The sequence below is a fragment of the Dermacentor silvarum genome, unplaced genomic scaffold (assembly GCF_013339745.2).
Source record: "Dermacentor silvarum isolate Dsil-2018 unplaced genomic scaffold, BIME_Dsil_1.4 Seq473, whole genome shotgun sequence".
Classification (NCBI taxonomy): domain Eukaryota; kingdom Metazoa; phylum Arthropoda; class Arachnida; order Ixodida; family Ixodidae; genus Dermacentor; species Dermacentor silvarum.
In genome coordinates, this window is record NW_023606291.1 from 41201 (window position 1) to 68667 (window position 27467).

Here is a 27467-nt window from a genome sequence, read left to right on the forward strand (position 1 = left end):
TTATCCTTTACGAAAAGAGTGGCGCCAGTGATTGCGACATATTTCTTGAATGGATCTTCTTTAACCAGATTCATCTTTGAATTGGCTTTTCCAGTGCAAGAAACAACACGGACAGCGCTGACAGTGTGCTTCTCTGTCGTCCGTGTTTTTTCTTGCACTGGAAAAGCCATTTCAAAAATGAATCAAGGCCAACTAGCCCATTTCTGTTATCTTTAACCACAGTTTGACAAGGCAACCTTGGTGTAACGTTTGCTCGCAATCCATCATGGTCTGCACACATTGGCCAGACATGTTCTAAGGCCTTGAAACGGCTTGGATACCTACATCGTACCATGCAGAAGGGTACTAGGCTTTTTATGTATAAAACTCTTATTCATCCCATTATCGACTATGCTGCCACAGTGCAGTCATCCCATAACCAAAATCAGATTATCAAACTACAAGCAGTTGAAAAGAAAGCTGTCCGCTTCAGGGGGGGGGGGGGGGTTCACTGGTATTGCTGCTATTTATCACCCTCGTCTGCCTTCCCTGTTCTGAACCTTGCATTACTTTCCATACGATGCGACGGGTAATGATTCACATTTCTGCACAACATAATTAACATGTCCTATCATACTTCGAACACAGCTTGCTAATCTTTCGCCAAGCCTTCTTCCATGGCCGCTCAATGAAATGCACGAGGTGCGGCCTGCCACATTGCCTGAAACCGGTGTGAGGCGCCTAGTTCTCCTCGCCACCGGAATGGCGTCATTGCTCCGGGACAGGGTGGGGGCATTCGCTCGGCTTCGCACAGCCGCTGCGCTTCGCGTTTACATTTTATTGACGTGAGAGTTGTGCTTTTTGTTTACAAAATATAAAATAAAATCTCAACGCTGCCTGCAAGGATATGAAGGATACGATACCCAGGAGTCAGTATCTGGCCGATGATAGGCGCACATGGGTCTGAACGGCGCACCTTTCCACTGGTTTTGGGCCATGTGACCAGCGTTCAAGAGAACTGCCGACTTCTTTATGGAGTGGCAGTACTGCTGATACAGCGGGCCCTTTTGTTGAATGTACTCATTTATTTGCCTCGCTTGATGCACTTGCTTGCTTGTAAGAAAAGAAACGTAAAATGAAACTTCTTACAAATGCATGCGTTATGACATAGGTTTGCTAGATTTTTTGCTAGATTTCTTTAGTTGCACCTTTCTAGAAAAATGGGGTAGATAGCAGTTTATAACGGATCGTACATTCAGCCACATAGCCGACGTGTAGCATCTTTATCTAAAGACGATGCAGTGAAAAAAGTTGTTCAGCATGAATACAGAAATTGCAATGGTGGGGAAAAAAAAGAAGAAAAAAGAAAGGCCGAGGGAGGGAGATTGCTATTTTCTTTTTTTTCACGATGTGAAGCCACGGAAGAGCACCTCGCTCAACAGCTTTAAAATAGTACTACCTTCCATGACAGAGGCTTGTAGATCTGTTATAACCGCTCCGCAGTTGCATTCAGGTCCCCTGCCCAGTTTGCCAGTAGCAGCCGTAACAATTTGCTTAGGAACACCTTACAGAGTTCGTCAGTGTGGCAGCCGGTGAAGTGAAGCGAACAGACCAATTAAAAACCTGTCACTCGGCTCCCAAATGCTTCCTTTGCCACTTGTTCCCTGTCGCGAAATGTTTTTCAGCCATGCTTCTACTTCGTATGGGAACTCAGGGTACCGGATTACTGGATCTTTTCTTGCGTTAGTAGCACACAGCGGCACTCAACACTTGCACGGCATAGCACCACATGCAACACAATAAGGACCTAGACACTTTTATGCTACCACGTGTGTGGACAAAAGGCGTGCAAGCGAGACGCGAAATCTCTCCAACGCGTGCAGAGAATTTGTTCCATACTGACTCGCGGTGCCTTCCCGGAGGGAGAGCAGTCCTGCAGCAATGGCGCCCCATCTAAAAGAGCGAAGGCAAATGTCAACTTTCGCTTCACTACTCCGCCCATACTTCGCCGCGCGACTTGGAAGGTTGCACCTAGTGCGTTTCATCGAGTGGCCGTGCATCTTCCATGCGTAACTTCCACGAGCTTAATCATGTTTCTTTTTATGCCTCTACAAATACTTTCAAGTGCAGCTTTACCCTCACTATAGAAGTGTGGAATTCCTTACCTGGCTGCCTTTGTTCAATCCCAATAAGTGAACTTGAAAGTGTCTTTTTTGAAAACCAGTGTGTGTAACTGCTTAAATTATGTTTAGTTTATGCTTAATGTGTTTCACTGTTTCACTGATTTTAGTATTAATCCGTTAAGACGCTGTGTACACAATTATGTACGCCGAGAAAGTGCGTCAGCAGCAATAGCATTGAGGAAAGCAATGGTACTTAAAATGTGTCGCATACATCTTGAAACTGTTCCGATTGGAATCGTGTTGCAAGTTTAAATAACGTGTTCAAAATGTTTTACTAAAACAAGTGGGAAGGACATAACTCACTAAAAAATTGAAAAATTTTGATCTATTCTGCAGCTGTATGCTTTTTTTGATTCTAAATATGCAATAAATGCGGTGGAAGTAAGTTTTCAGTCAACAGAATGCATTGGCATCTAAAAGGGTTAAAGAAAACGATTTTCCACTGCTTTGACTGTTGTACTAATATTTGAAGTTGCCAATGTTGTAAGAGTCATTGTTGATTTCACTTTATGTTTTGTTCACCACTCTATTAATCCACTCCTGCAACAGCCCTCCTATGCAGTATGTACAAATAAAAAAATTTTTTAAATGTGCATGGGGGGGGGGCATACGACACGTGGACTCGCCAGACCGTAATGCGTGCAGTGTACTGAGAAAGTAGGGAGCTTTAGATTTTGCCTACGCAAATGGATTTCAAGTTTAAAGTTTATTTCACGCAATTGATCAAAGTAAAACAATTGAACAGTGCAAAAGACGGGACATAGTGAAAATAATCTGACTAACAACCAGTGTTTATTGCATATGAACTGCAATATATCAATTTGCACAGACATCATAAGAACACCATTTCATCACCGGCCACTGCTGTCGGCAGGCAATCACACATTCGACAAAGTAGCGTATTTTACTGCAGTGTAGAGTTACAGAAGGAACGCTAAAGCCAAGACTCGTCGTGTTGATATATGTGAAAAACTTGGCTAGTGTGACGGGCAAGTTGCTCTCAGTAGTGTTCTAATAACATGCAGCTTTCAGGGTATGGTTCACAACATTTTTTTCAATGTTCTACCAAATGAATGGCAACTGCCATTGACAGTGTTCCACCATGTTACTGACACTAATACAGGATGAGTGCTTACTGTCAACTGATAGCCACCATCTGGATGTGCATCACGTAATGTCCTCCTGTGCTGGAGTCTTATCAGGAGTAAAGTCATTGAGCCTCTCCAGGAGAGTGGTGACCCGCCTTGAACGCAGAGGAGCTGATACTTTCTGCTGCTGCGATTCGTGTACTCGGTCCACAAGCGGTGCGGCCACACGGGCAGGCATCACCATGGTTGTGCTGTTTCCAAATGCACTCTGTTGTGCTGCCTCAGAATGCTGTTACCTACTCACATCTTGTATGATCTACTACCCTTTGACCATGTTCCATTAGCATAGGTGGAGACACTTTGTCCTTTTTTCAATGGATCCTTTGCATGTCTGTTGCAGCGGAGCATCATGGTGCATTTCTTGCGGTCAAAATAGTGCACTTGTTTTGCATTTACGAGCTTTGGTTCCAGTAGTGCGGCTGTCGTGGTTGTCCACGTCCCATGAGGAGTTCTGCTGGACTGGCGTTGATATGTTGGAGGGGCCTGTTGTGGTGATTGAGAAATGCAAGTTCTGTGAGGCTTGGGCCGAAGGCAGGGAGACTTGCAAAGTAGGAAAGCGGTTTAATTAGGGTTAAGGTTACACACCGGCTTAACACGCCAGCGGCTTGAATGTTCTGCCCATCGCGGCAGACAGCAAAACAAGACGAGGCTCCTGGAAACAGAAGCAGACGAGGTAGCTGACGATGTTGGCGCGGCTACTTGCTGCGCAGGACAAGTTGTGGAATCTGTAGCAGCCCACACCAACTGGGCCAAGCACATGACATCACTCACAGTTGTACATGGCCATATTTCTCCTATGCCTTCTTGAAAAACGACTTGACAGTCTTTACCACACCTTCAGCCATACCATTATCCTCAACTTTCAATGTTTCAAGTTTTAATGTTTCAAGCTCCATTCCATCGCTCCACTCCATTATCTACTTCTTTGCAGGAGGATTTGGGGTTGTTGGCTGTGACAAGAATTGCTGATATACCATGTCTCATAAAGTGTGCTTTCAACTTGCGAATAACACGGAAGCTCACGGGGAGTTCAACCTCCCAGAAATTGCCCTAGTCACTAGAAATATTTTGTCTTTGTGTTCTAGTATGTCGCATCCTACACATTCCCTGGGGAAATTTGGCCGTGGATGAGGCTTTAGCATTCCTTGTTGCGGTGCCAGTACGTTCTTGTGACACACTTCACATGATTCAACATGATCTTTGATTTTGGCATTCATGCCAGGCCAGTATATGCAATCTCATACATGTTGTAGTGTGCTCTGAGTGCCCATATGTGTCAAGCGTAGTTGCTCGTTCCTGTCATGTCGGAGTGCTTTGGGGATCCCTAGACAATGCTGCCATTTCAGACCATTGTGTACCACAAGCTGATCCCTAAGCGTAAAGTAGGCTTTGGCTCCTCAAGGATGTTTCGTTTGTGGCTATCCCGACAGAATAATAGCCTTCAATTTCGTAGAGTGATTCCACAAGAGATCAATACGGGTCCGAAAAGTCACATTTTAGATTCCATTGAACATTTTATATATTATGTGCATATCACTTGGTAGCACGAAAGTGAACTTGGCTTCTTTGGCAAATTGATACTTTAGGAGGACAAAAAAAAAAATACCGTTCTTCAGCTTTGAGGTGCCATTTTCACGCACCAGGCATTCTCGCAAATTCACATGAATGTGATATACAAAATATTGCGGTTACAAAGAATGCCTTTTTTTCTGTACAACAAATACGCAAAGAAGAGTCAGCTAACAATGTTTGAGGCTTCTGTGCAAAACGCAAGTGTTTTGGAAAAATTTATTTGTGTGCAACACTTCTCAAAAGTTGCTACATTTACAAATTTTTATCTACTAAAACCAATGCATATTTACAATTTTGCCTCAGGTGTGAAGTTTTGGGGAATATTAACATTATTTAAAAATACAAACAAAGAAAAACCCCATCTATAATTTTTCTCAGAACCTCACAAAGACACTGGAAAAAGAACATTACAAAATTTGTTGGCCAGTCCCCTACCGGGAACAGGGGGCACACAAAGCTTGTCGTACCCTCAAATTGAGTGTCGCGTTCCCTGGCCTCGGGGGTTCGCTGCCCTTTGGTGACGCTGGGCTTCGGTAAGATGGTCTTTTAATGTGGGATCCGCTGCCAGCCACTGTAACCGAGCCTGGGCTTGGGCTGCCTTGAACGCAGGATCTGCATGGCGAGCACGAGCCTGCTCCCGGCAACGCTGATGGCGTTTCTCGTTGAAAGCGGCCAGTTCCGCTACCAATCGAACAACGCGTCATTCGCCGAGCGTGCCCTGAAAAGGAGACCCGACACAAGGCACGAGAGGCCCTTTCGTTCCTTTGTCCTTCCTCGTGTGCGCGCCCCTCCTGATTGGGTGCACCCGTCATGTGTTACGGGCGTGCGCCGCACGTGTTTCACCAGCGGTTTTTCTTAAACTTTCTCGTCATTTTCCTTCACTTGCGCGAGACGGGTTTTTTGTGGCCACACCTTCAATGGCACCAACACTCGTGAGCCAATACAAGCTTTGCTTGAAAAACATGTTGCATTATTTTGCTTGTAATGACAATATAGGTGGAAGAAATGATAGCTTTGCCACGATGCAGCAAGGCCCAAGAAAAAGGGACATTGAGATAAAGATAACATGGATAAGCCGCTAACTTATCTAAACTTGGCCATGATTGCAACAGAAAGGCACTTTTGCCCTTATGATGCATACTTATATACAGTGGCATAGCCAGAAATTTATTTCAGGGTGGGATTTTCCGCCGACCACTACTACACCTCCCCCTCTTTCATCTCTTTCTAATATATGTACATATATGTGTATATATATATATATCTATATATATATATATGTAACGGTAGTCCGGCGCCTTGAACAGGTTCCAAGCGGTACACAACATACCCCAAGCTGCGTCCCAAAACCAACCAATCCCCCTGACCAACTGCTACTCTATCCTTCTGCTTGCCCTTCCTTTTCTTTCACTTGCGGCTTTTTTCGTTACCGTTACACTATATATATATATATATTGTCACGCAGATAATTAATACGAACTCCCCGAAAGAGAACAGCCTTCTTTAATGATGGCCGACACTCAACAGAATGCGCGCACACCTGCGCCCTTCGTCGTCTTCTCTATGGCGATCTTGTGCCTGTAGTGGGCAGCTGACTTGTGACGATCGGTGCCTGTAGTGGCAGCTTACTTCGCGTCATTACTCCCCACGTTAAAAGCGACCGTCCCGGTCGCCGGTTGGAGAGGGTAAAGGGCGACAGAGGGCGTGGGAGAGAGTTAATCACAGGGGCACTTCTTTGCAGGCGTAGTACGGCTTCATACGTACTACGTGCACAATCTCGACTCGTGCTCGCCGTCGGCTCGAGCTCATAGTAGTACTCTGAGGGACGACCTCGTAGTTCACGTCGCTGAGTCGCCTGACCATCTTGTACGGGCCAAAGTATCTGCGCAGTAATTTTTCTGATAGCCCTGATGACGGACGGGTGTCCACACCCAAACATAGTCGCCGGGTTCGTACTGGGTGTTCCTTCGGCCACTGTTGTAACGGCGGGCGTCGGCACTCTGCTGGTTGCGGATGCGGTTGCGAGCAAGCTGTCGAACTTCTTCGGCTTTCTGGATGATGTCGGCAGCGTTGTCACTCTTGTTGTTCCGTTGTCTACCGGGAGCATGGCGTCTAAAGGTGTTGTTACGCAGCGCCCATAAACCAGTTCAAATGGTGAGAATTGGGTGGTTTCCTGCACAGCCGTATTGTAGCGAATGTCACGTATGGTAGAATTTGGTCCCATGACTTGTGCTCTACGTCACGTAACATCGAGATCATATCGGCCATAGTTCTGTTGAGGCGCTCGGTTAATCCATTAGTTTGTGGGTGATGGGCTGTGGTTTTCCGATGATTGGTGTGGGTCAACGTGGCGATCTCTTGCATTAAGTCAGCAGTAAACGCAGTTCCTCAATCGGTTATTAAGATGGAAGGGGCCCCATGACGTAGTACGATTTCATGGACAAAAAACATCGCGACTTCTGTAGCGGTTTCGCAGGGCACAGCTTTGGTTTCTGCGTACCTCGTTAGGTAGTCCGTTGCGATGACTATCCATTTGTTTCCTGTGGACGACGTAGGAAACGGGGTCTGGCCGAACACCGCGGGGGCTGACTACGTGTCCGAGAAACTTTAGCTCCTGAAAGCCAAAATGACATTTCTCAGGCTTGATAGTCAGATTTGCTTTGCTGATTGCAAGGAGTACATTCTTGAGTCGTTCGAGATGTTTATCAAACGTTCTGGAAAACACCACAACGTCGTCTAAGTAGACTAAGCACGTCTGCCATTTCAGTCCAGAGAGAACAGTGTCCATCATCCGCTGAAATGTGGCAGGTGCGGAACACAGGCCGAATGGGAGGACTTTAATTTCATATAATCCATCAGGAGTCACAAATGCCGTTTTTTCGCGGTCACGCTCATCTACTTTGATCTGCTAGTACCCAGACTTAAGATCCAACGAGGTGAAAAATTGGGCGTGGCATAGACGGTCCAGAGCGTCATCGATCCGTGGAAGAGGATAAACGTCGCTCGCGTTTGGTGACACTATTAAGCCGTCTGTAGTCTGCGCGGAAGCGTAGTGTGTTGCACTTCTTTTTAACTAAAACGACGGGTGATGCCCATGGACTTATGGATGGCTGAATCACGCATCATCTAACATTTCTTGATCACTTTCTTTCGCTTTATCATTTGCTTTATCACTTTCCTTTCCGTAGGTGCAACGCGGTAAGGATGATGACGAACGGGGCGTGCTGACTCGTCCGTAGGAATGCAATGCTTCGTAACGGAGGTGCGCCGTACTTTAGACTCGGTAGAGAAACAGCCAGAGAAGTCATTGACAAGGTCCAGTAGCTGCTGTCTCTGTCATTCCGATAAGCCCGGGTTCTGAATGCGATCGCTCAGGTTGGCCTCTTTCGATGAATTAGGGGAAGCAGTTTCTAGCGAGGCGGCATCAGTGAAGGCAGCAATATCATGGAGGAAGGCGACAGCTGTGCCTTGCGGTAAGTGCTGATATTTGTTGCTAAAGTTTGTAAGCAGGACTAATGAGCGTCTGTGCTGAAGCTGAACGAGGCCCCGTGCAATGCAGATGTTCCGCTCAAGCATTAACGGAATGTTTGCCTCGGCGATGCCCTCATAGCCGTCGAATGCGTCGCACGTTACCAGGGTCAGTAGGCTGCTTCTTGGCGGTAGCGTTATGCTGTCTTCGACGATGCGCAAGGCGTTTTCGGTGGGATTCTCGTCGCCAGCGTCGCTTGCTATGGCTTTTGCCGTAGCTCGATTTTTCCAGGTTAATTATGGCTCCATTCGCCTGTAGAAAGTCCATGCCGAGTATCAAGTCCCTCGAGCAGCTGGGCAGAATAATGAAGACCCCGACATACGTAAATCCACGAATATTTACCCGAGCGGTGCATCTGCCCACGGGAATTAATAGATGCCCTCCAGCAGTACGGACATGCAACCCAGTCCACTGCGTAAAAACTTTAACTTTGACGCAAGCTCTCTGCTCATAATCGAGCTGTCCGCACCAGTGTCAAAGCGGTAACTTCTTCGTCGTCTATGGTAACCAGTATGTCTGACTGGTTACCAGAGGCAAGTGGTAACCCACTTGCCTCTGGGCACTGGAGTGTGACTGAACGTCGGTGATTCGTTGTCGTTGTGATGGAGGATATTCGAAGTGCTCGGCGTCAGCGGCCTCACCTCCGGAGGTCGCTGGACTCAGTTTTCCGGGTTTGCAGGGCTGGGTGAACGACGCCTACGAGCGTCTCGAAGAAATGAGGGACTTGGCGATCGGTATCGAGCAGGCGATGCAGAACGGGGCTCGTGCCTTCGCTGCTCGAATGAACTGTTGCGACTCGCGATGAAGTTCTCTATCTCCATCGGGCGCTGACCAGGTCGTGGACGAGGTGCACCTGGAGGGAACCCGCGGAGGCCCACGCGTCGATAGGGGCACATCCTGTAGACGTGGCCAGCCTCTCCGCAATGAAAACATAGGGCCTGATGTCAGGAGCCCGCCAACGTCGCTTTTTCTGGGCCTCGACTCCTCGATGGACGGTGGACTGCGATGCCTGAACACTACTTCAGTCTGTTCGGAGGGGCGCATGATGTTTGAGGGGCCGTACAGCGACGCTCGTCGTACGACGTCCGCATAAGTCATTCGGACTGGCTCCCGCTGTTGTGGTGCCTCATAGCGTTCAGGAGCTTGGGCGGCTTGCCTAATCTCGTCGCGCACTATCTCCGCCACAAAAATTCGGGCTGTCGGCGCGTCAGTTACTTGCATTTTGTGGAGATCTTCTCTTACCACAGCCCTGATCAATTCGCGTAAGTCCTCGAGGTGGTTTTCCGAGGTCATGATAGAGGGGCTGTGTGAAAGTTCCATCACGTTGCGGTTGTATTGTCTGGCACGCTGTCGAAGGGCCCTTTCCATTGCTGTTGCTTCAGCAAGGAAGTTTGCAAGTGTTGTGGGCCGATTCCGAATAAGTCCAGCAAAGATCTCTTGCTTCACACCTCGCATCAAATGTCGCACCTTCTAATCTTCGGCCATTGAGGCATCTGCACATCTGAACAGACGAGCCATGTCTTCAGTATATGTGGTGACGCTCTCGTTCGGGGCTTGGAATCTTGCCTGTATTGCTAGCTCCGCTCGCTCCTTCCTGTCCATGTTGGAATATGTGGCGACCAGCTGCTGTCAAAATTCGTGCCACGAAGTCAATGTCGTTTCATGGTTATGGAACCACATCCTCGCGGAGTCTTGGAGCGCGACGTACACATTGCGCAACTTGCGGTCTTCGTTCCATCCGTTGCATTCGGCGACCCGCTCGAAATGGTCTAGCCAGTCTTCCACGTCTTCAGTAGCATCTCCGTAGAATGCAATCGGCGTCTGTGGCTGGTAGAAGATTATCTGCGCCGGCGAAACAGCCGCAGCAGCAGGAGGCTGTGGGCTCAGGTTCATCGTCCGGATACGATCGGGCGACAGACCGTGCTCAGGTTGGAGCCCTTGAAGACGGCGGCTGGTGCGTACGTGTACAGGAGTAATCTCTCCCGGACTACTCACTGGGGATGAGTCAGGGGTACGCTGCATCTCCGGCAATGGTATCATATACCCAGCACCTCCACCAGTAAAATGTCACGAAGATAATTAATACGAACTCGCCGAAAGAGAACAGCCTTCTTTAATGATGGCCGACACTCAAGAGAACGCGCGCACACCTGCGCCCTTCGTCTTCTCTATGGCGATCTTGTGCCTGTAGTGGGCAGCTGACTTGTGACGATCGGTGCCTGTAGTGGGCAGCTTACTTCGCGTCAATATATATTGTGAGCGCTAACTGTGCAGTTCATCATCGTCTTCATGTGTATATACCCATTCTCACGATCATCATCATTTTGTCGGGTTGGTGTTCGTGGGCTGTCTCGCGCTGTGTGACAATACAAGAGCTCTGCCTTCATCTCAGGCATCGTCTTCTCACAAGTGGTGGAGCGTGCGTTGATATCCCCGTCCTCTTGCTCTACCGGTCACCCCTGGAGCTCCGCTCTGGTCGACGGTAGTGCTCGCCAACACCAGTCATGGCACAAACCACCGCATCCACTGCTGCCACCACCTCAGCTCCGCCAGCTGGGCCTATTTGGTCCGTCACCGCACCGCAACGCGACCCTCAGGTTTTTTGGCCTATGCGGTGAAGACGTGGAAGCCTGGCTTGACCAGTACGACAGGGTGAGCGCTTGCAACCATTGGGACGAGTCTCGCAAGCTCCGCTATGTTGCCTTCTACCTGGGCCCAAACTTGGTTTTTCAACCATGAGCGCGACTTCCCTGATTGGCCAGCATTTACTGCGCAGCTGCGACAGATATTTGGCACATTTGCTGGGCGCTCCGAAGTAGCGAAACAGAAGCTCGCTACCCGCATCCAGGGAGCCGAGGAATCTTATACCTCTTACATTGAAGACGTTCTGGCCCTCTGCCGTCGCGCTCAGAGTGACATGCCCGAAGTGGAACGTATCCGCCATATCCTGAAGGGCATCGACTCCGTTGCTTTTCACGCCCTTGTTATTGAGAACCCACTTCCGTTAGTGACATCATCACGACTTGCCAACGACTTGCCACGATCTGCTCCTTTCGTCTTCCACGCGCCCCCTGCGACGCTCACCTTACCGACAACGACGAATTGCGAGCGTTCATCCGCATCATTGTGCGAGAGTAGCTTCACGGCCATGCTCCGGCCAACACCGCCATTGCGTCTGCGCGCTCCTCCTCCCAGTTTGCGCGAGATTATTAAAGAAGAACTGGCGTCCATGCCAAGTGTCACACATGCCCGGTCCCCTGCGCCTGTTTGTGCACCTTCTTACGCCGAGATTGCTTCGCGGCCTGCGGTCCCAGTTATGTCGGCACCTGCCACCGTTGTCTGCAACCACCAATCCTCGATGGCAGCGAAGGCCCCCGTGCAACCATACGACTCTACCTGGCGCCCTTCCCGCCCAGTATGTTTCTACTGTGGCATATGTGGTCATATCTCGTTTCTGATGCCGGGGCCAGCATGATGAACGACATGGCTATTCCGCCTATGAGAGAGACTATGTGATCAGATCGGATGCCTACGTTCCAGGACCCTATATATCCTCGTCACGTCGCTCGTCCTCACCTCCGTTGTCTCAAAACATGTCCCGGTCTTCTCGCTCACCCCATCATCATTCCCCGTCTCCGTTCCACCGTACTTCATCGCCCCTGCGTCCTGCCTCCACTTCTTTCGACAACCATCCAGAAAACTAGACACTGCAGTTTTTGGAGGAGAAACTGCTCGTTTGCGAACTGTCCCAATTCCTCCTGCTCGCCCGACTAATTTACTCGCTGTTTGTGTGGAAGGTGTTTCTGTCGACGCTCTTATTGACACTGGCACCGCCCTCTCTGTTATTCATCGCGAACTATGCTTCCGTCTACGAAAAAAGCAAACTCCGTATGTTGATCCGGTCTTATGTGGCGCCAATGATAGTCCGTTTACCCTACCGGACAGTGTACTGCTCGTGTCCTCATCGACAGAATTTGCCATCATATACAGTTTACTGTGCTTTCGTCGTGCGCTCATCCGATCATCTTAGGCTGGGATTTCTTGTCAGCTGCATCTGCTGTCATTTCGTGCGAACAACCACTGATACATATTACGGACACCGAGCTCTCTGATGCTGCCGATTCCTCTCCGCCCCACCTTGTACCGGACGGCCTCTACAAGTTCAATGTCATGCATTCGGACTGTGTTTGGAGCCTGCAACGGTCCGGCGCGCGATTGACACGGTGTGAGAAGCATTGAAGTGGCAGACCCGTCTCATCTACTTGAATGACGTTCTTTTCGCTGGGAATTTCGACAATCACCTCAGGTAGCTTGGGATAGTACTAGACGCCATCAAGTCATCAGGGCTCACTCTGAAGCCACAAAAGTTCTGCTTAATCTACAATGAGCTTTTGTTCCTGGGCCACGTCATCAGCAAATCTGGAATCCATCTTGATCCACAGAAGGACAGCTGCCATTGCTAACTTTCCACAGCCCACCGACAAAAAGGGAGGGTGCAGGTTCCTTGCCCTGTGTGCCTATTATAGGTGTTTCATCAATTACTTTTGTCACATCGCCGAGTCATTAACCTATCTCACACAATCTGACGTCTAGTTCAAGCGGCAAGCGCCGCAAGCCGAAGCATTCCAAGAGCCTAAACCACGCTTGCATTCACCACTAATACTCGCCCACTTCCACAAAGCGTCGATACGGAAATTTGCACCGATGCGACTAGCGTAGGCATCAGTGCCGTGCTAGTACAAAGGAAACACGGATTTGAAAGGGTCATAGCTTATGCTAGCTGCTTACTATAGAAAGCGGAAGCCAATTATTCAATGACAGAAAGAGATTGCCTTGCAATTTGGGCTACTACAAATTTTTGGCCTTTAAAGTTGTGAGCTACCGTCACACATTGTGTTGGCTGGCAAACTTGCAGGACCCTTCAGTGGAATGTCAACAGGTTGAAGCAGGCCAACCTGTGGAAGAGCAGGACATTTGCAGCGCTGCCAGCGCTCGCAGGCAGCAACGTATCGGCGCACAGAACGATACAATCCAGGCCAAAAGAACCGTTGTCGCACGCGGTCGTAGGTGTGTGAAACGCCCAGGTGTCCTGCAGTTGGAGCAGCATGTAGATGTTGAACAATGGTGGTACGCAGGTGTTGGGGAATAACTAGCAAAATTTTGGCCCGTCAGGTTTCATGTTGCAACAATATAGAACTTCATTGCGTTGACATACTGGCATAGAGAAGGGTCAGAACATGCAGAAGCGAGTTGCTGAATGGTGAACTTTAAGGCCAACCTCCATGGAGCGAAAAAGCAACAAACTTTCGGAGGCAGCCGCTCAGCAACAGCTGCCCCCGCCTGACATAAAAAAACTGGCTGTTCGCTGCCTATCCACTCTCTCCAGATATTCGCCGCCCAGGGAACCGTCGCCACCGGAAGTCATAGGGTGCGGCAGAGAGCGTGGGCCAGTCGGACCACAGCACGGAGGTTGACTTTCGTTGGTCGCCCGTCGGCGAGAGTTTTGGTTATTGACGCTTGGCTACTGCTGGCTATTTCCTACCTTTGCTTCAAACGCTTGTTTTCCAGCGCTGTTTCTCCTCCTTGTTTGTTGTTCTGCCTCAATGTTCTAGTAAATATGTGGTCATTGCTTGGTTTTGTTTACTCTATGTAGTTCGAGGCTTCGCTTCCCAGTGATGCTCTGTCCATGCATACCTGCAGCCTTGTGTACCGCTGTGTATTGGAAAGACGTTTGATTGACGTTTGCAGGGTGTAGCTCATTGGCACATCGGAGAAAAACGCGAGCAGCATATGGGGCGGCTCGCTACTTTAGGAGACAAAAGAGAGCCTTCTCGCAAGCCACGTACGGGACCTCCCATTTCGGCACGTGCCTTTTATACACCCTCTGCCCAGCTCTTGCGATGCAGCGTAACCGCAATAGTAAAAATCAGTGCCACCTGTGTGGCGCCTCGCGGGGTGGTTAAACCTCTTCCACGTGGCGACAATTGCGGCGCGCTGACAGGGGTGACCATCAGGTGGTACATGCCGGGATCTTTTTCTCTGGAAAAGTCGGTTGACTACAGCTGTTTCAGTGATGACTATGGCCGCTATCGATGCATCGCTCCTTCTCTTTTGCTTTTATTTTTTTCAATGCAGCAACTTCTTTTTCAACTGGAGAAGACGGTTTCGACGGACGATTGCCATGTCCGTCGTCACATAATAGCTTTCCGTGCTTCCTGAATGGCAGGGCAGGCTTGAAGGCGGAAGCTGACAGAAGAGAAACTCAACTGTTGGCGAGCAGAGCGAGCCATAAACAAACACAGGGTCACAGATGCGGGTTACTATCGGCGAAATACCAATGGGTCGCGTAAAAAAAAGAAAAAAAAGAGTTCTGGCTGACAGAGGACAGTTATGTACGCACTTTTTCATTTCAGGTGCCTTATTTTATGTGTAAAAACGTCGCTTTCATAGCCTAGCTCCTCTGACCACAGTGACTCCTCACGGGCGGCGTCGACCGCATGGTTGGCGGCGTTCGTCCGCTCTTGGTTGCATGGAGTGTGGTGTGACGAATTTGCAGCGGCGCTTTGCGCTGGATTTTTCATCATGTGAAATTCGTCGCGAAAGTTTGCTGCATGGAGGTTAGCCTTTAGGGCTTCATCCCGACGCTGTTCGCTGCCGATGTCGCATAAATCAGATATGGCGAGCACACAGGAATAGTCAGCGAGGCTAGAAGGGTCCACCGGAGGGCGCGAAAGACAATCGGCATCGTGATGTAGCCTGCCAGATTTATAAATTACCTCAAAGGTATTATATTTGTAGTGTAGCGAAGGATACGAACGCCATAGTGGGTCATGCTCTCCAGCCCTGTCTAGTGGGTCAATCCCTCCTGCGCTCTCCTCGAGAAACGCCGCTCGTTCTGAGATCTCGGGCCTTGAACTAACGGTCGGTCCAAAAGGCTGATGCCTAATCAACGCCTTTACAGTAGAAACGATGGAACCCAGCCTTCAGGACGCAAACACCAGGAGAGAAGTAGACGGACGCACGCTGAGTATTATATTCCTGTAGTCTTGGAGACCAAGGCGACCAGTTTGTTCCTTGAGCGATGATGACAGCCAACAACGAGCGTGGTGGTCTGTAAGAACCGAGAATGCGCGGCCGTACAAATATGCGTGAAATTTTCCGACAGCCCAAACCAACGCAAGGCACTCGTGCTCTGTGATCGAATAGTTCCATTCAGTAGTGGATAGAAGGCGGCTGGCGTATGTAGTAACACGTGCTGAACGAGGACGATGCTGATTCCATGTCCACTAGACTAGCATCTATGCGAACTTGAGTAGTCGCAGATGGGTCGAAGTGAGCCAATATAGGCGGTGAAGCGAGCAAGTTGGTCAGCGCCGAGAATGCAGCCGTTTGGTCATGGCCCCACGAGAAGGGCCTGTCCTTCTTTAGAAGGTCGGTTAGGGGTTAGACTTTTGAAAAGCATTTGATTATGTTCCGCACGGACAATTGCTGTATAAACTGGTGCAGATGGGACTACCACAAAACATGATTTACTGGATAAAAGCATACCTTATTAACCGAAAGCAATATGATGAAATTAATGGGTCACTCATCAGACTTACTAACAGTGACATCTGGTGTCCCACAGGGTAGCTTTGTTGATCCTCTTCTATTTTTTTTATATGTTAATGATTTAGTGAGTATCATACCAGAAGGGGTAATCATAAATTGTTTGCGGATGATTGTGTAATCTATAAACAAATTTAATCACAGGAGGACCATACAATTTTACAGGACGCTATTATCGCTACTTTTAATTGGTTTTGGTATGGAAATAAATGTATAGAAAAGCGTGCTTATACGCGTAACAAGGATGATGTTTCCCAGCATGTTCTCATATTCAGTTGGCAACAATGCAGTGAAGGAGGTGGATGAATATAAATATCTCGGCGCCATTATCTCCAGGAAATAAATTAGGCAAACCACATCACTCAAGTTTGCACGTCGGCATTGTGCAGTTTCTTAAAAGAAAGCAAAAAGATGCTCCGCTTCAGACTAAGTTGCCTGTCTGAGACCAAAATTAGAGTATGCTGCAGTCATCTGGGATCCTTATTATAAGAAGGAGATTAAGCACCTGGAGCGGATTAACCGGAAGGCAGTGAGATTTATTTGGCAAGTATAAAAAACATAATTTACCTTCCCTTCTTAGGGCAGCAAACCACGTACCGGAATTAGAAAATCAAAGGAAGATTATTCGTTCGACTTTTCTTCATAAATACCTTACAGGAAAATCTAATGTCAATGGGCTTTAAGTTTAATTTTTTTCCTAGAACTATTGAGGACTGGAACTTGTTTCCTGCCACTACTGTTGCATCAAGTGATTTTGTTGCCGCAATTGAGCAATTTTTTTCTTCCTTTTAAACAAATGTGCGTATTGTGTTACTGATACTGTTTGTATCAGTAATGATAGCTTGCAAATTGTATTTGTGATTGTATACTTCTATCAGTTGTCTGGTATTTTCATATTGTACCTCCGCCTTGGGTCAGATAGATAGCTCGCAGTATTTTGAAATGAAAAAAAAAAAATAACGAGTTTTTAGTGTAGTCTCTTAGCCGGGCAGAAGGGAATGATGTGTACGGGTTCTCTGCATACGAGTAATTCGTACGAGTGTAGCACCCACGCTGTGCAGTCCTCTGTTTGTTTTTTAATTGTGCTGCAGTGACTCTACAACTTGCCCAAGAAGAAATTATATTGAAAAACAGTAGCATTGCCGTAAAACTGCTGAAAGGTCATAACCAGCTTGCTTCAAGGTGATTCTGCATTCAAAAAAATTGTTAAGCTCGACGATTTGGTGTCCCAAAGTATATGAGCAACATCAGTTTTGTCTGCGTAGAATTTAAAGAAACTGCTTCAAATTTTGTCGTGTTATGTGTGATGCCCTCTATCTGCATGCATGCCTTAGGTGTTGACCTCCTTCACGAGAGACGGGCAAGGCATTGACAATATGATGGGACCTGAGTGATTAAAACACAGTACAGTGTAGACCGCTTATAACGTAAGTCGCCGGAGTCGCGAATATCCGCACTATAAGCGGTACCGCACTTTAACCAAAGCAACAATTTTCAAGGCCTGCACATATGCAAAACATGTGCACCGAGCCGCCACGCGTATGCAACAGTCTAGGAATGCGGCTAGAACGTTTGCATTCAATTTACAGGCGAATCTCGTTAATTCGAAATAATTCACGTGGTGGCGCCTCCGACCGGCACTGCTCCGGCACCGCCAAAAATCGCATTGCGACGCGTGCGATCACACCAATTTTTTTCGCTCCAGTCGCAGCATGTGAAGCGGCCTACAGAGTAAAAGCTTAGAAGAGACCCCTCAATGTCACGCGCGAACAAAAACAAAAACAAAAAACGCAGCGGTAATTTCACCCTCTCTCAGATGGCAAGGTCGCCGATTCTGCATTGCGCCGGAACATTCATGTACGTGCCGACGTCTCAGCCACGCTACCGTAGCCACGCGTAGAAAATGGCAGTGAACCCTTCTTTCTCCTTTATGCTTCCTCTACTTTCTAGTGACGTGTTGACCTTGCACGCTGTGGCTACGGCACAGAGGGAAGCAGCGGCGCTGTCCTAGGCCGGCCAACGAAACTGCCCACGCCAGCAAACGCCAGCTTCCCGATAACGGCAGAAAACGAAACTTCGGGGAGCTGGCGCCGGGCTGGCTGGAGCGGCGGCGAGTGCGCACGGTGACAGTCGAAAGTGAAGGAGTTACGAGGGAGGCCGAGGGGAGCCACTGAAGCGGCGGAGTTGCCGCTTCCCTGCCGCCCTCCTCCCTCATTCCACGGTCTCCGCGTGCGCCCTTCGCCGTGCCGTGCCGTGCCGGCGCCGCCCGCTCCCCGAAGTTTCGTTTACTGCCGTTATCGTGAAGCGAGCTTTGGCCGGCGTTGGCAGTTTCGTGGCCCACGCTCGCTATGCGCGCTGTGATATTTCACGACTCGCACTCAGTTTCAGCCTCACTGGCTGTTCGCACCACGTGCCCTTCTCCTCCACTTCGTCACTCTTTCTTCCTGGAGCACTTCTTGGGGCGCCCGTTTGAGGGGAGCGTTCGCCGTCTCCGCTGACTTCCGTACTCCCAGGCGGCCGCACTGTAACCGGTATTTCGTTTCCTGCAACTGCACTATAAGCGATAAGTGTATACATGGAGTGCTATGGGAAAATTAGCGGGAGTCTGAAAAGACTGCACTATATCCGGCCCTGGCACTATAAGCGGTTACGTTATAAGTGGTCTATACTGTATTGTCAATGTTGTGCTTGCAGGTGAGTGTGGCCAGGATGGTGTAGAGGCCCTGTGTCGTCTGCACGAGCAACTTTTGCAACAGCACCCGACTGCCATTGACTCGCGCTGCCTGCTCTTTGGGGCACCAAGGTGAGGATTATTGTGGGCATTTATGAAATCTACAAGAAAGAAGGTCAGGGCCACAATATTTTGCGATGCTATTTCATTTCACACTTGGTCAGAGCAATGCTCCGCCCACATGATAAATGAGGTCCGCCTGCTGTGAACAGTGGATGATAAAGTGGCATAGAATCGAGCAAAAGGCTCCGCTAGAAAATAGTGACACAGATAGAGTAAGCAGACATGCCTAAAATTATACTGCAACCATAAGCAAGATTACAGTGTGGTTCTAAGGGTGTGTTCCAATTTTAGCCATCATTGGAGACAGTCAATGTAGACTTCTGGGCAGCTTCGAGCCCAAGTAATGGAACACGTCTTGAACCGTCTGAAAGACGAATGGAAGATGGCTCTGCAACGTAACATCGCTGCGCAGCAGGAAGGTTGAGAAAAGTAGGCACTCTATTTTAACTCATTGTGTCTGTGAACTTATGAAAAACACATGATGTACACAAAGTGCATAGGACAACATGACTACGTTTTCTTAGGCACAGACGTCTTCCTTCCCCTCCTCTTGTTTGCGTGGGAAGACGGCACTCATCAAGCCGCCATTCGCACCCAAAGCATACTGCGAATACCTCATAGATGATGCGCTTGGACTTTATGTGTGACATGATGCTGCTTCGCGCACTTTGAGAGGTGCGTTGGCAAGCAGCTGCTTGCAGTTGAACCATTTGACCACCTGAGTTATTTATTGTCTCGATATTTCTTCACAGTGGCAGTGAAGTTCCGTTATATTGAAATCGCGTATGAACACACTTCCTTATACTGGGGTTCTAAATACATGGTGTTGAAGAAAAGTTAAAAAGAGGTAAATACTTTGTTATATTGAGAATTTTGTTATGTTCAAGTTCAGTAATAGAGGTTTAACTGTATGCTGGAAGGATTCTGTCATTTAAGCCCAGCACCTTTCATTGAAGGGACTGAACGATGATTTGAGCTGTAATGGTGAATCGCCCTTATTACGAGAGCAGCTTCGCTGTAAAACAGCGGCGACCAACATTTCAGGTGCAGTAGTGTCTCGCACTGATTGGTATATCAGCGATGGAAGTGCTGCTGCATGCTGCTCCAAACTGTCATTTGTGTTAGTAACTGCTCCGAACCTGCTCCTAAGCGGCGCTGGGAAATTCGATCTCATAGTGATTGCCAACTGCTGCTGCGGCAACTGTGATATTGACTGATTACTTCTACATTGTGATGCTCAGCTTTATCGGCTTTGATCTCATTTTTGCCACAAGAACTGGCATGATGTTGAAGTTTATTATGAAGTTTATTATGATTTCGACAATACAAGATTGCCATGGCGCCGGAGCAAAAGGGGGACTATGCACGCCTGACTAGGCTCCTGGCGCCACGAGCACAGCAGATAACAGTGCAAAAAAAAAAGGATACAAATCTACACCTAATACAGACATATATACATACTTGTACATATACAAATGATACAATTAAACATTCATTAAGTCAATACAGCACAATAAGTATAGCACAATGCGTTGGCGGGCTAGTTGGTGCAATTCATAATTACTTGTTTAGCGCAAAAACAACGGACACGTGAAAGACGACAGGACAAGGCGCTTGTCCTAATAAGTATAAATAATGCAATTGAAGAAAAAACTAGGTACAGAAAGGCATGTGAAATATATAGCTCATTCATCTGCATTTTTAACTTGACATGCAAACTGTTTTGGTGAAATATGAAAGTGACTGAGATCTCATACCAATTATTAACTGCTGCTTTGGCAATGGTTATATGTGATTGTGGTTACTTTTATAATCTACCTTAACTGCTAAAGTGTAAGAGTGGGGTTGAAGATGAATATGCAGAAGACAAAGATAATGTTCAATAGCCTGGCAAGAGAATTCAGGATTGCCAGTTAGCCTCTAGAGTCTGTAAAGGAGTATGGTTATCAAGGTCAATTACTCACAGGGGACCCTGATCATGAGAAGGAAATTTACAGAAGAATAAAATTGGGTTGGAGTGTATACGGCAGGCATTGCCAAGTCCTGACTGGGAGCTTACCACTGTCGTTGAAGAGAAAAGTGTACAATCATTGCATTCTACCGGTGCTAACATATTGTCACGTAGTAGTGACGGTAAAGAAACAGTCGTAAAACTGTGTATGACGAAACTGGTGTTTTAATGGGCGAACCTGTGCCCACAGAAGCAAGCTACACTCGAAGCACAACGAAAGCGGCGAACACAGTCGGCGGTCGTCGAAATCTGATCAGCGGCGAGACGCGTAGCTTTTATACCTGAGTCATCGAAGGTTCCAGATTAATCCCTGATGCCCGCGTGTCTTCCAGAAAGTTCTAGACACTTCGCGTCGGTCACACAATCAGATAACATAAGCGTCGGTGAAAACAGGCAACGAAAAGAAGCATCGATAACGTTCTGGAAACTTCCGATACAGGCGCGTCCTACGCCGAGCGATAACGTTTAACATTTGTTAGCCGGTGGAAAGCGGCCACCGGTGAAAGATAAACATGTATACGTGTCAATACCCTCCCCTTAAAAAAGCATCGTCCCGATGCTACAAACACGAAAGCGAAAACAAAACCACGTACAGAAAGGGACAAAATAACAAGCAACAAAGGACCTAAGTTCGTCAGCGGGCGTAGAAAGGCTTAAGACGCACCACGTTGACTTCAGGTCGTGCGCGGCGCCGCTGTGATTGCGAAATACCGTCTGGCACGACCTCATAGTCCAGTGCGCCAATACGTCGGATGATCTTATATGGTCCGAAATAGCGACGTAAGAGTTTCTCGCTAAGTCCATGTATACGTGTCAATATGGGGCACGAACTTGGATGTTAACAAAGAAGCTCGAGGACAAGTTAAGGACCGCACAAAGAGCGATGGAACGGATAGATAATGTTAGGCGTACCGTTCAGAGACAGGAGAGAGCTGAGTGGATCAGATAGCAAACAGGCATAGCAGACATTCCAGTTGACATTAAAAGGAAGAAATGGGGCTGGGCAGGCCATGTAATGCGTAGGGTAGATAACCGGTGGACCATTACGGTTACAGAATGGATGCCAAAAGAAGGGAAGCGCAGTCAAAGACGGCAGAAAACTAGGGGGGATGATGAAGTTAGTAAATTTGCAGGTGCAAGGTGGAATCAGCTAGCGCAAGACAGGGGTAATTGGAGATCGCAGGGAGAGGCCTTAGTCCTGCAGTGGACATAAATAGGCTCATGATGATGATGATGAAGAAATGAACCTGCTCAAAGACGGCCGACGAAATGATTCTGTGTGTGAAAAATTCAGCTTGAAGTGCAGCGGCCGCGGTTTACAACAAAACTACTGGCAGATGCCCTGCCACTAGCATTTTTTCTTTTTCCCTTTCACCAGCTCAAGCATTCAGGAGTCATTGGTTGTGAGCAGCATAAAATCGAAATTACGAACAGCATCATCGAGCTAATACATTGCACTTCCTTGTGATGACCAAGAACTTGAATTGGCTCCTGAGCATGCTCAAGAAATAAAGATCACAAGGGTTCCTCAAGGACAGCGACCCATCAGGAGGTAGTGCCACAAATGCACTTAGTATGTGCCGCTCTTCAATGAACTTGGGTCAATCAGTATGTGCCACTGAGTGTGTGGCAAGCAAGGGCCTCCGCGTTTGCAGGCTTCTCGTCTCTGAGGCCACGCGCTTCTCGGCAGTGCCAATAGATGGCTCAGCATGTCCAGAAAGAAACGCCAGAAAGGACGCTCGTTTCTCGGGGTTTGCAGGCATTTCGGAGGCCATGTGCAGGCTTCTTAGGGAATCGCGACAGAGGAGTCCTGCTGTAGTGCACACCTCATACGTTTGACAATGGTGGCATTGTGTATGATTCAGTGCTAATGCATTGCCGTCAACAGCAGTGGCGCAACGACGGGGGGGGATTCGGGGGTTGTAACCCCCCCTGAGGCCGACTTAACCCCCCTTTTGTTTAACCCCTTTTCTTTCCTTACGCATTTGAGTACTGCAACTAATGTAAGACGCGCATTCGTCTGCACACTCGCAAAAAGCGCAATTTTTTGACAATTTCACGTGAAAAAAATCGAAATTAGTGCTGTTTAGATGGTATTGGCAAACTGTCAACCCCCCCTGGCAGAGCCTGGTTGACCAGTCATAACGATGACTGGTCCTCATCGTTCCGCTGTTTTTTTGCTACTACTGCTGTGGAGAAGCTACAAACATGTGACTATGTTGTCATTCACATAAATTACAATTCCAAACTTCTAGCCTGTAGCAAACAAACAAGTCAGCATTGACATTTCGCTCACTTGGCTGCTTTTTTAAAAGCAGCTGAGGACATTGATGCTTCTGAATCATGCACAAGAACAGTTTGTGCTAAACCCTGTGTCAATCTTTCTTGCACCTCAGCATGAGGCGTGGAGCCTTGCGCTGGATAAGGGTTGACAAAAATTGAGTGGCAATTTAGCGATAAATGTGGGAGAAATGCATTAGCATTACGTCACATCTCTTTCAGGGCCTTTTTCTGTGATTGAAACCGTATTCAAGACATTGCAAAGTATAGTTCAGTCGTCAGTCAGCGCTGGTGTGTGTCCCTTGTGTTTTTTTGCGCTGTTCTATCGAGTATGTACCGACTAGCCCAAGCCTCTACAGTCTTGCAATAGTTCAGGAGTTCACTCGACACATGTCCTGCCTCTTCGAGTAGCCAAGTGCAACTGACGGTGGCCCAGAGTTGCACTATATACAGGGTCTGTCCTGAAAGTAATGTCAGTAAGGCCATTAAAAATTATTTATGAATTTATCATTACAAGTGTTCAAAAATCTTCAAAGTACTCGCCTTTTGTGTCGATACATCGGCTCTAGTGAGACTTCCAGCTTACGAATGCGTTGCGGTAGTCCTCCTCCTGAATGGCCTTTAATGCTGCAGTGCAAGCTGCCTTGATCCCGTCCACTGTCCCAAAATGCTTGCTTTTCAGGGGTGTTTTGAGGCGTGGAAACAAAAAAAAAGTCAGGGGGAGCCAAGTCCGGGCTGTATGGGGGATCGTTGGCACTCCTACTTTAACCAGGTAGTCGGTGACGATGAAGGCAGTGTGGGCCGGCGCATTATCATGGTGCAACTTCCAGTTGTCTGCGATGTCCGGCCAGATGTATTGAACCCTGCGTTTCATTCTTTTGAGGACTTCCACATAAAATTTGGAGTTCACAGTGGTTCCAGGTTCTACAAACTTGTGATGAACCAGTCCGTGGATGTAAAAAAAAAAAACGATGAGCATGATCTTGATCTTTGATTTGCTCATCCTGGCTTTCTTCTGGCGAGGGGACGAGTGCGTGTGCCACTCCAATGATTGCCCTTTGATCTCTGGGTCATATTCAAATACCCAAGTCTCGTCACCTGTAATGACGTCCAAAAATTTTCGATCACATTGGCACATGTCGAGGTTTTCTTGGCACATTTCGACGCGGCATGACTTTTGGTCACCAGTGAGCACTTTGGAACTTTTTGCACACACCTTCAGCATGGCGATATCGCTTGTAACGATTTCATGAACTTCAGTTTTCGGAATGTTTAACATGTCGGCCATTAAACGAACACTTTTAATCGTTGGTCTGAGTTCAACAGTTCCCTCACTCACGTCACATTGTCAGCCGTGGTGGTCGTGGATGGCCGTCCGGCCCGGTCCTCGTCGTTGACCTCTTCCCGGCCTTCCAAAAAGCCCTTATGCCACCGAAACACTTGCCAATCTGACAGGGCATGTTCTTTGTAAACAGTCTTGATCATAGTAACAGTTTCCGCAGCAGTCTTGCTAAGTTTTACGCTACACTTCATCGCAAATCTTTTTTCTAACGAGCGCTGCATTTTCACTAGCACAAGAATAAAAAAAAAAAACTCTCACGGACAGGCCCGTTCTACACTTTCCGATGTTCGGAGCACACTGAGCAACGGAGCGCTGCTTAGCTTGGTTCCTCCACTACCAGTTTCAACCTGTTAGACCGCGCTCCGACGTACAGTTGCGTTGCTATAAATTCACTGACATTACTTTTAGGACAGACCCTGTATATTGTGAGCGCTGCGTGGGCATTTCATCTTTCTCATCTGTGCGTACTCATCATCACCACTAGAGGCCGTAATAGTGGGTGGCTCGCTCACTGACGTAAAAGGAAGACGTAAAAGGAAGACTTGCGCCTAACCGTTATCGCACAAGTGGAGGAGGTTGCTCTCTGGTCCTGCAGTCCTCACCTCTATTGAGCCTTCTCTCTAGTACATCCCTGGAACTCCGCTCGGGTCGCCGCTTTATCAACTGCCCTCAGCCATGTCGCAAAAGCAGCAGCCCAACACGGCCGCTTCCGCTATGCCTGCTCCTGTGGGGACACGTGCTTGGACCATTACTAGCACTCTGAAGGATCCCCAGATGTTCGCTGGTCTACACGGTGATGATGTTGAGTGGTTGGAAAATTGACTGTGTGAGTGCATTTAATTATTGGGATGATTCCTCAAAGCTCACTCATCTAGCCTTCTATCTAACCAACGTCGAGATGATTTAGTTTCTCAACCATGAACCTGACTTTCTAGTCTGGACCTCTTTTAAACAGCAGCTGCGACAGATATTTGCCATCCCCACTGTCCGCTCGGAGGTCGTGAGAAAGAAGCTTGCTGAGCGTGTTTAGATTAGCACACCGGTGAGTCGTACACTTAACATATAGACGATGTCGCCCTTTTTTGCTGTTCATGGCAGAGAATGACCACGTGCGCAGTTTCTCAAAGGCATTGGGACCATTGTGTTTATTGCCCCTGTCGCGAACAACCTCACTACTGTAGCCGACATCATCGCTACATGCCAGCGCCTCAATGAACTTCATTCGATCCGAACTTCATCCGAGCCTGACGTGTCTGATCACAGGGCAACCAACGACAACGAGCTGTGTGCACTCATCCATACCATCATTCACGCAAACTTTACCGTGTGCTTTAAATCTATACAACGTCGTCTGGTGGTGGCCTACTTAACATTGTGAACGAATAACTAGCTTCAGTGGCATGTGCACAAGGCCCAAGCCCTCTGCCTCTACCAATGCCCACTCAGATTGCTGCTGTGGCATCATCCTTCCCGCAGCCTCCGCCACCTGCGGCTGCTCCACATGGGTCTCTCACTTCCCTCTCAGCAAAAGTACCGGCTCAGCTTTATGACAGCATATGGCACCCACCCCGACCGGTCTGCTGTTGCTGCGGCATCCGTGGCCATACTTCAAGGTTTTGCTGATGCCGTCAACAGGATGAACGATGTGGTTATGAAGCTTTTGAGCGAGATGAGCTTTCTGCTCCACAACAGCGCCCAGGCGCGGATCCAGGGGGGATGTCCTGACCCCCCCCTCAGATTTCTGCATCGCCCCCTCGCTGACAGGGGGATGGCCCTGTCGCAAAAAAAAAATATGGCCACCAGCATTCTTCAAAAGTATTTTTCGCGAGTACCAGTGGTAGCAGCCATGTAGAAGTAAAGCTAGCTCGCTCACAAGCTTATAGTTGTATTCCGTAGGGGTGTGGTGGCGAAGTTGCCGTTAATTTTTCTCATGAACACCTTGGACCTCTGGCGCCGGCCGTGCCTGACTCGTCCCGTCGGTGGCGTCGAATGAAGAGGAGACGTCCTTTTGCCAAGCACGCCGATGTGTGCGCGAACGCCTTCGCACCTGATTAATAGTTCACCCTCGGGGTGTCATCGGTTGCCTCATTGGATGTCATCGGTTCCGCGACCAACCTGCTTAATGAAAGAGATTTCTCGCTGAAGTGTTTATATATAAATAATAACAACTAACAGCTAAACTAAGAACTACGCATAGGCAACTTTTTAAAACTGTGATCACAGTTACACGTTGACAATATCCAGCACGAGCACAGTACCGTTCGTACGCTACAAGTTTTTCATTGTAACTTCGCAGTTTTATTGTCGTACATTAAGCATAGGAGGCTCAAACCTGCCGGATCCTTTTATCTGAGTGGGCGTTCTCTCAGGAGCGTGACGTCAGCGGCCAACGCCAGCGCGCGGTCCTAGGATGGCGTCGCGTGGTTAGAGAAAGGGAGCAGATGCGCACCTTGTGTAAAAGGATGATGTCGAGTGGGAAACAAAACATGAAGACGCTGGCTCGCGCTCTCGGCTAACACGCCACATCGTTCTTCTGTAGGTGGCGTCGTGAGTCTTCATACGCGGTGATTCGCATATCGTAAACACCCAGCGTAGTGGTTGCCGCGTTGGAGTGGGGCGTTACCCGTATTCAAGAACGTTCCTCTAGTCACACAACACCTCGACTCAAGAGGAGAGATAGCACCGCCATCCCTCCAAAGAAGTGGTCACTGAGCTTCATGATCATTCACGGGAATTCTTTAGAATTGTCGCGTCTTTATCAGTCGAGAGGCGGCGCTGTGCTCAACAAGGTGGAGTGGAGGAAGAGCTTCGAGTCGAGGGCTGTTTGAGAATAGGGGAGTTAGTCCTCCAAAGCAAACGAAGGTGTCTCAGCCGAACACAAGGATCTTCTTAAGGAAATCAAGGTGTCCCAATAGAACTCCAAAAACAGACGCGTGCTTACGAATTTATAACGAACCTGCAACAGATCATCCCACATTTTGTTTTAAGAAACAATACAGGCTAGATATACGAGGTGTTCAA

General features: G+C 48.2%; 1 protein-coding gene across 1 annotated transcript in view; it reads left to right on the top strand.

Moving 5' to 3' along the window:
* Window positions 1–27467, top strand: part of LOC119435129 (protein brunelleschi-like) — a gene marked incomplete at its 3' end in the record, with an annotated part of 38860 nt that overhangs the window by 1175 nt on the left and 10218 nt on the right. The window contains exon 2 of the mRNA XM_037702065.2: window positions 18714–18822. Within this exon, the coding sequence (XP_037557993.2) occupies window positions 18714–18822 (109 nt within the window). The remainder of the gene's footprint in view (window positions 1–18713; window positions 18823–27467) is intronic.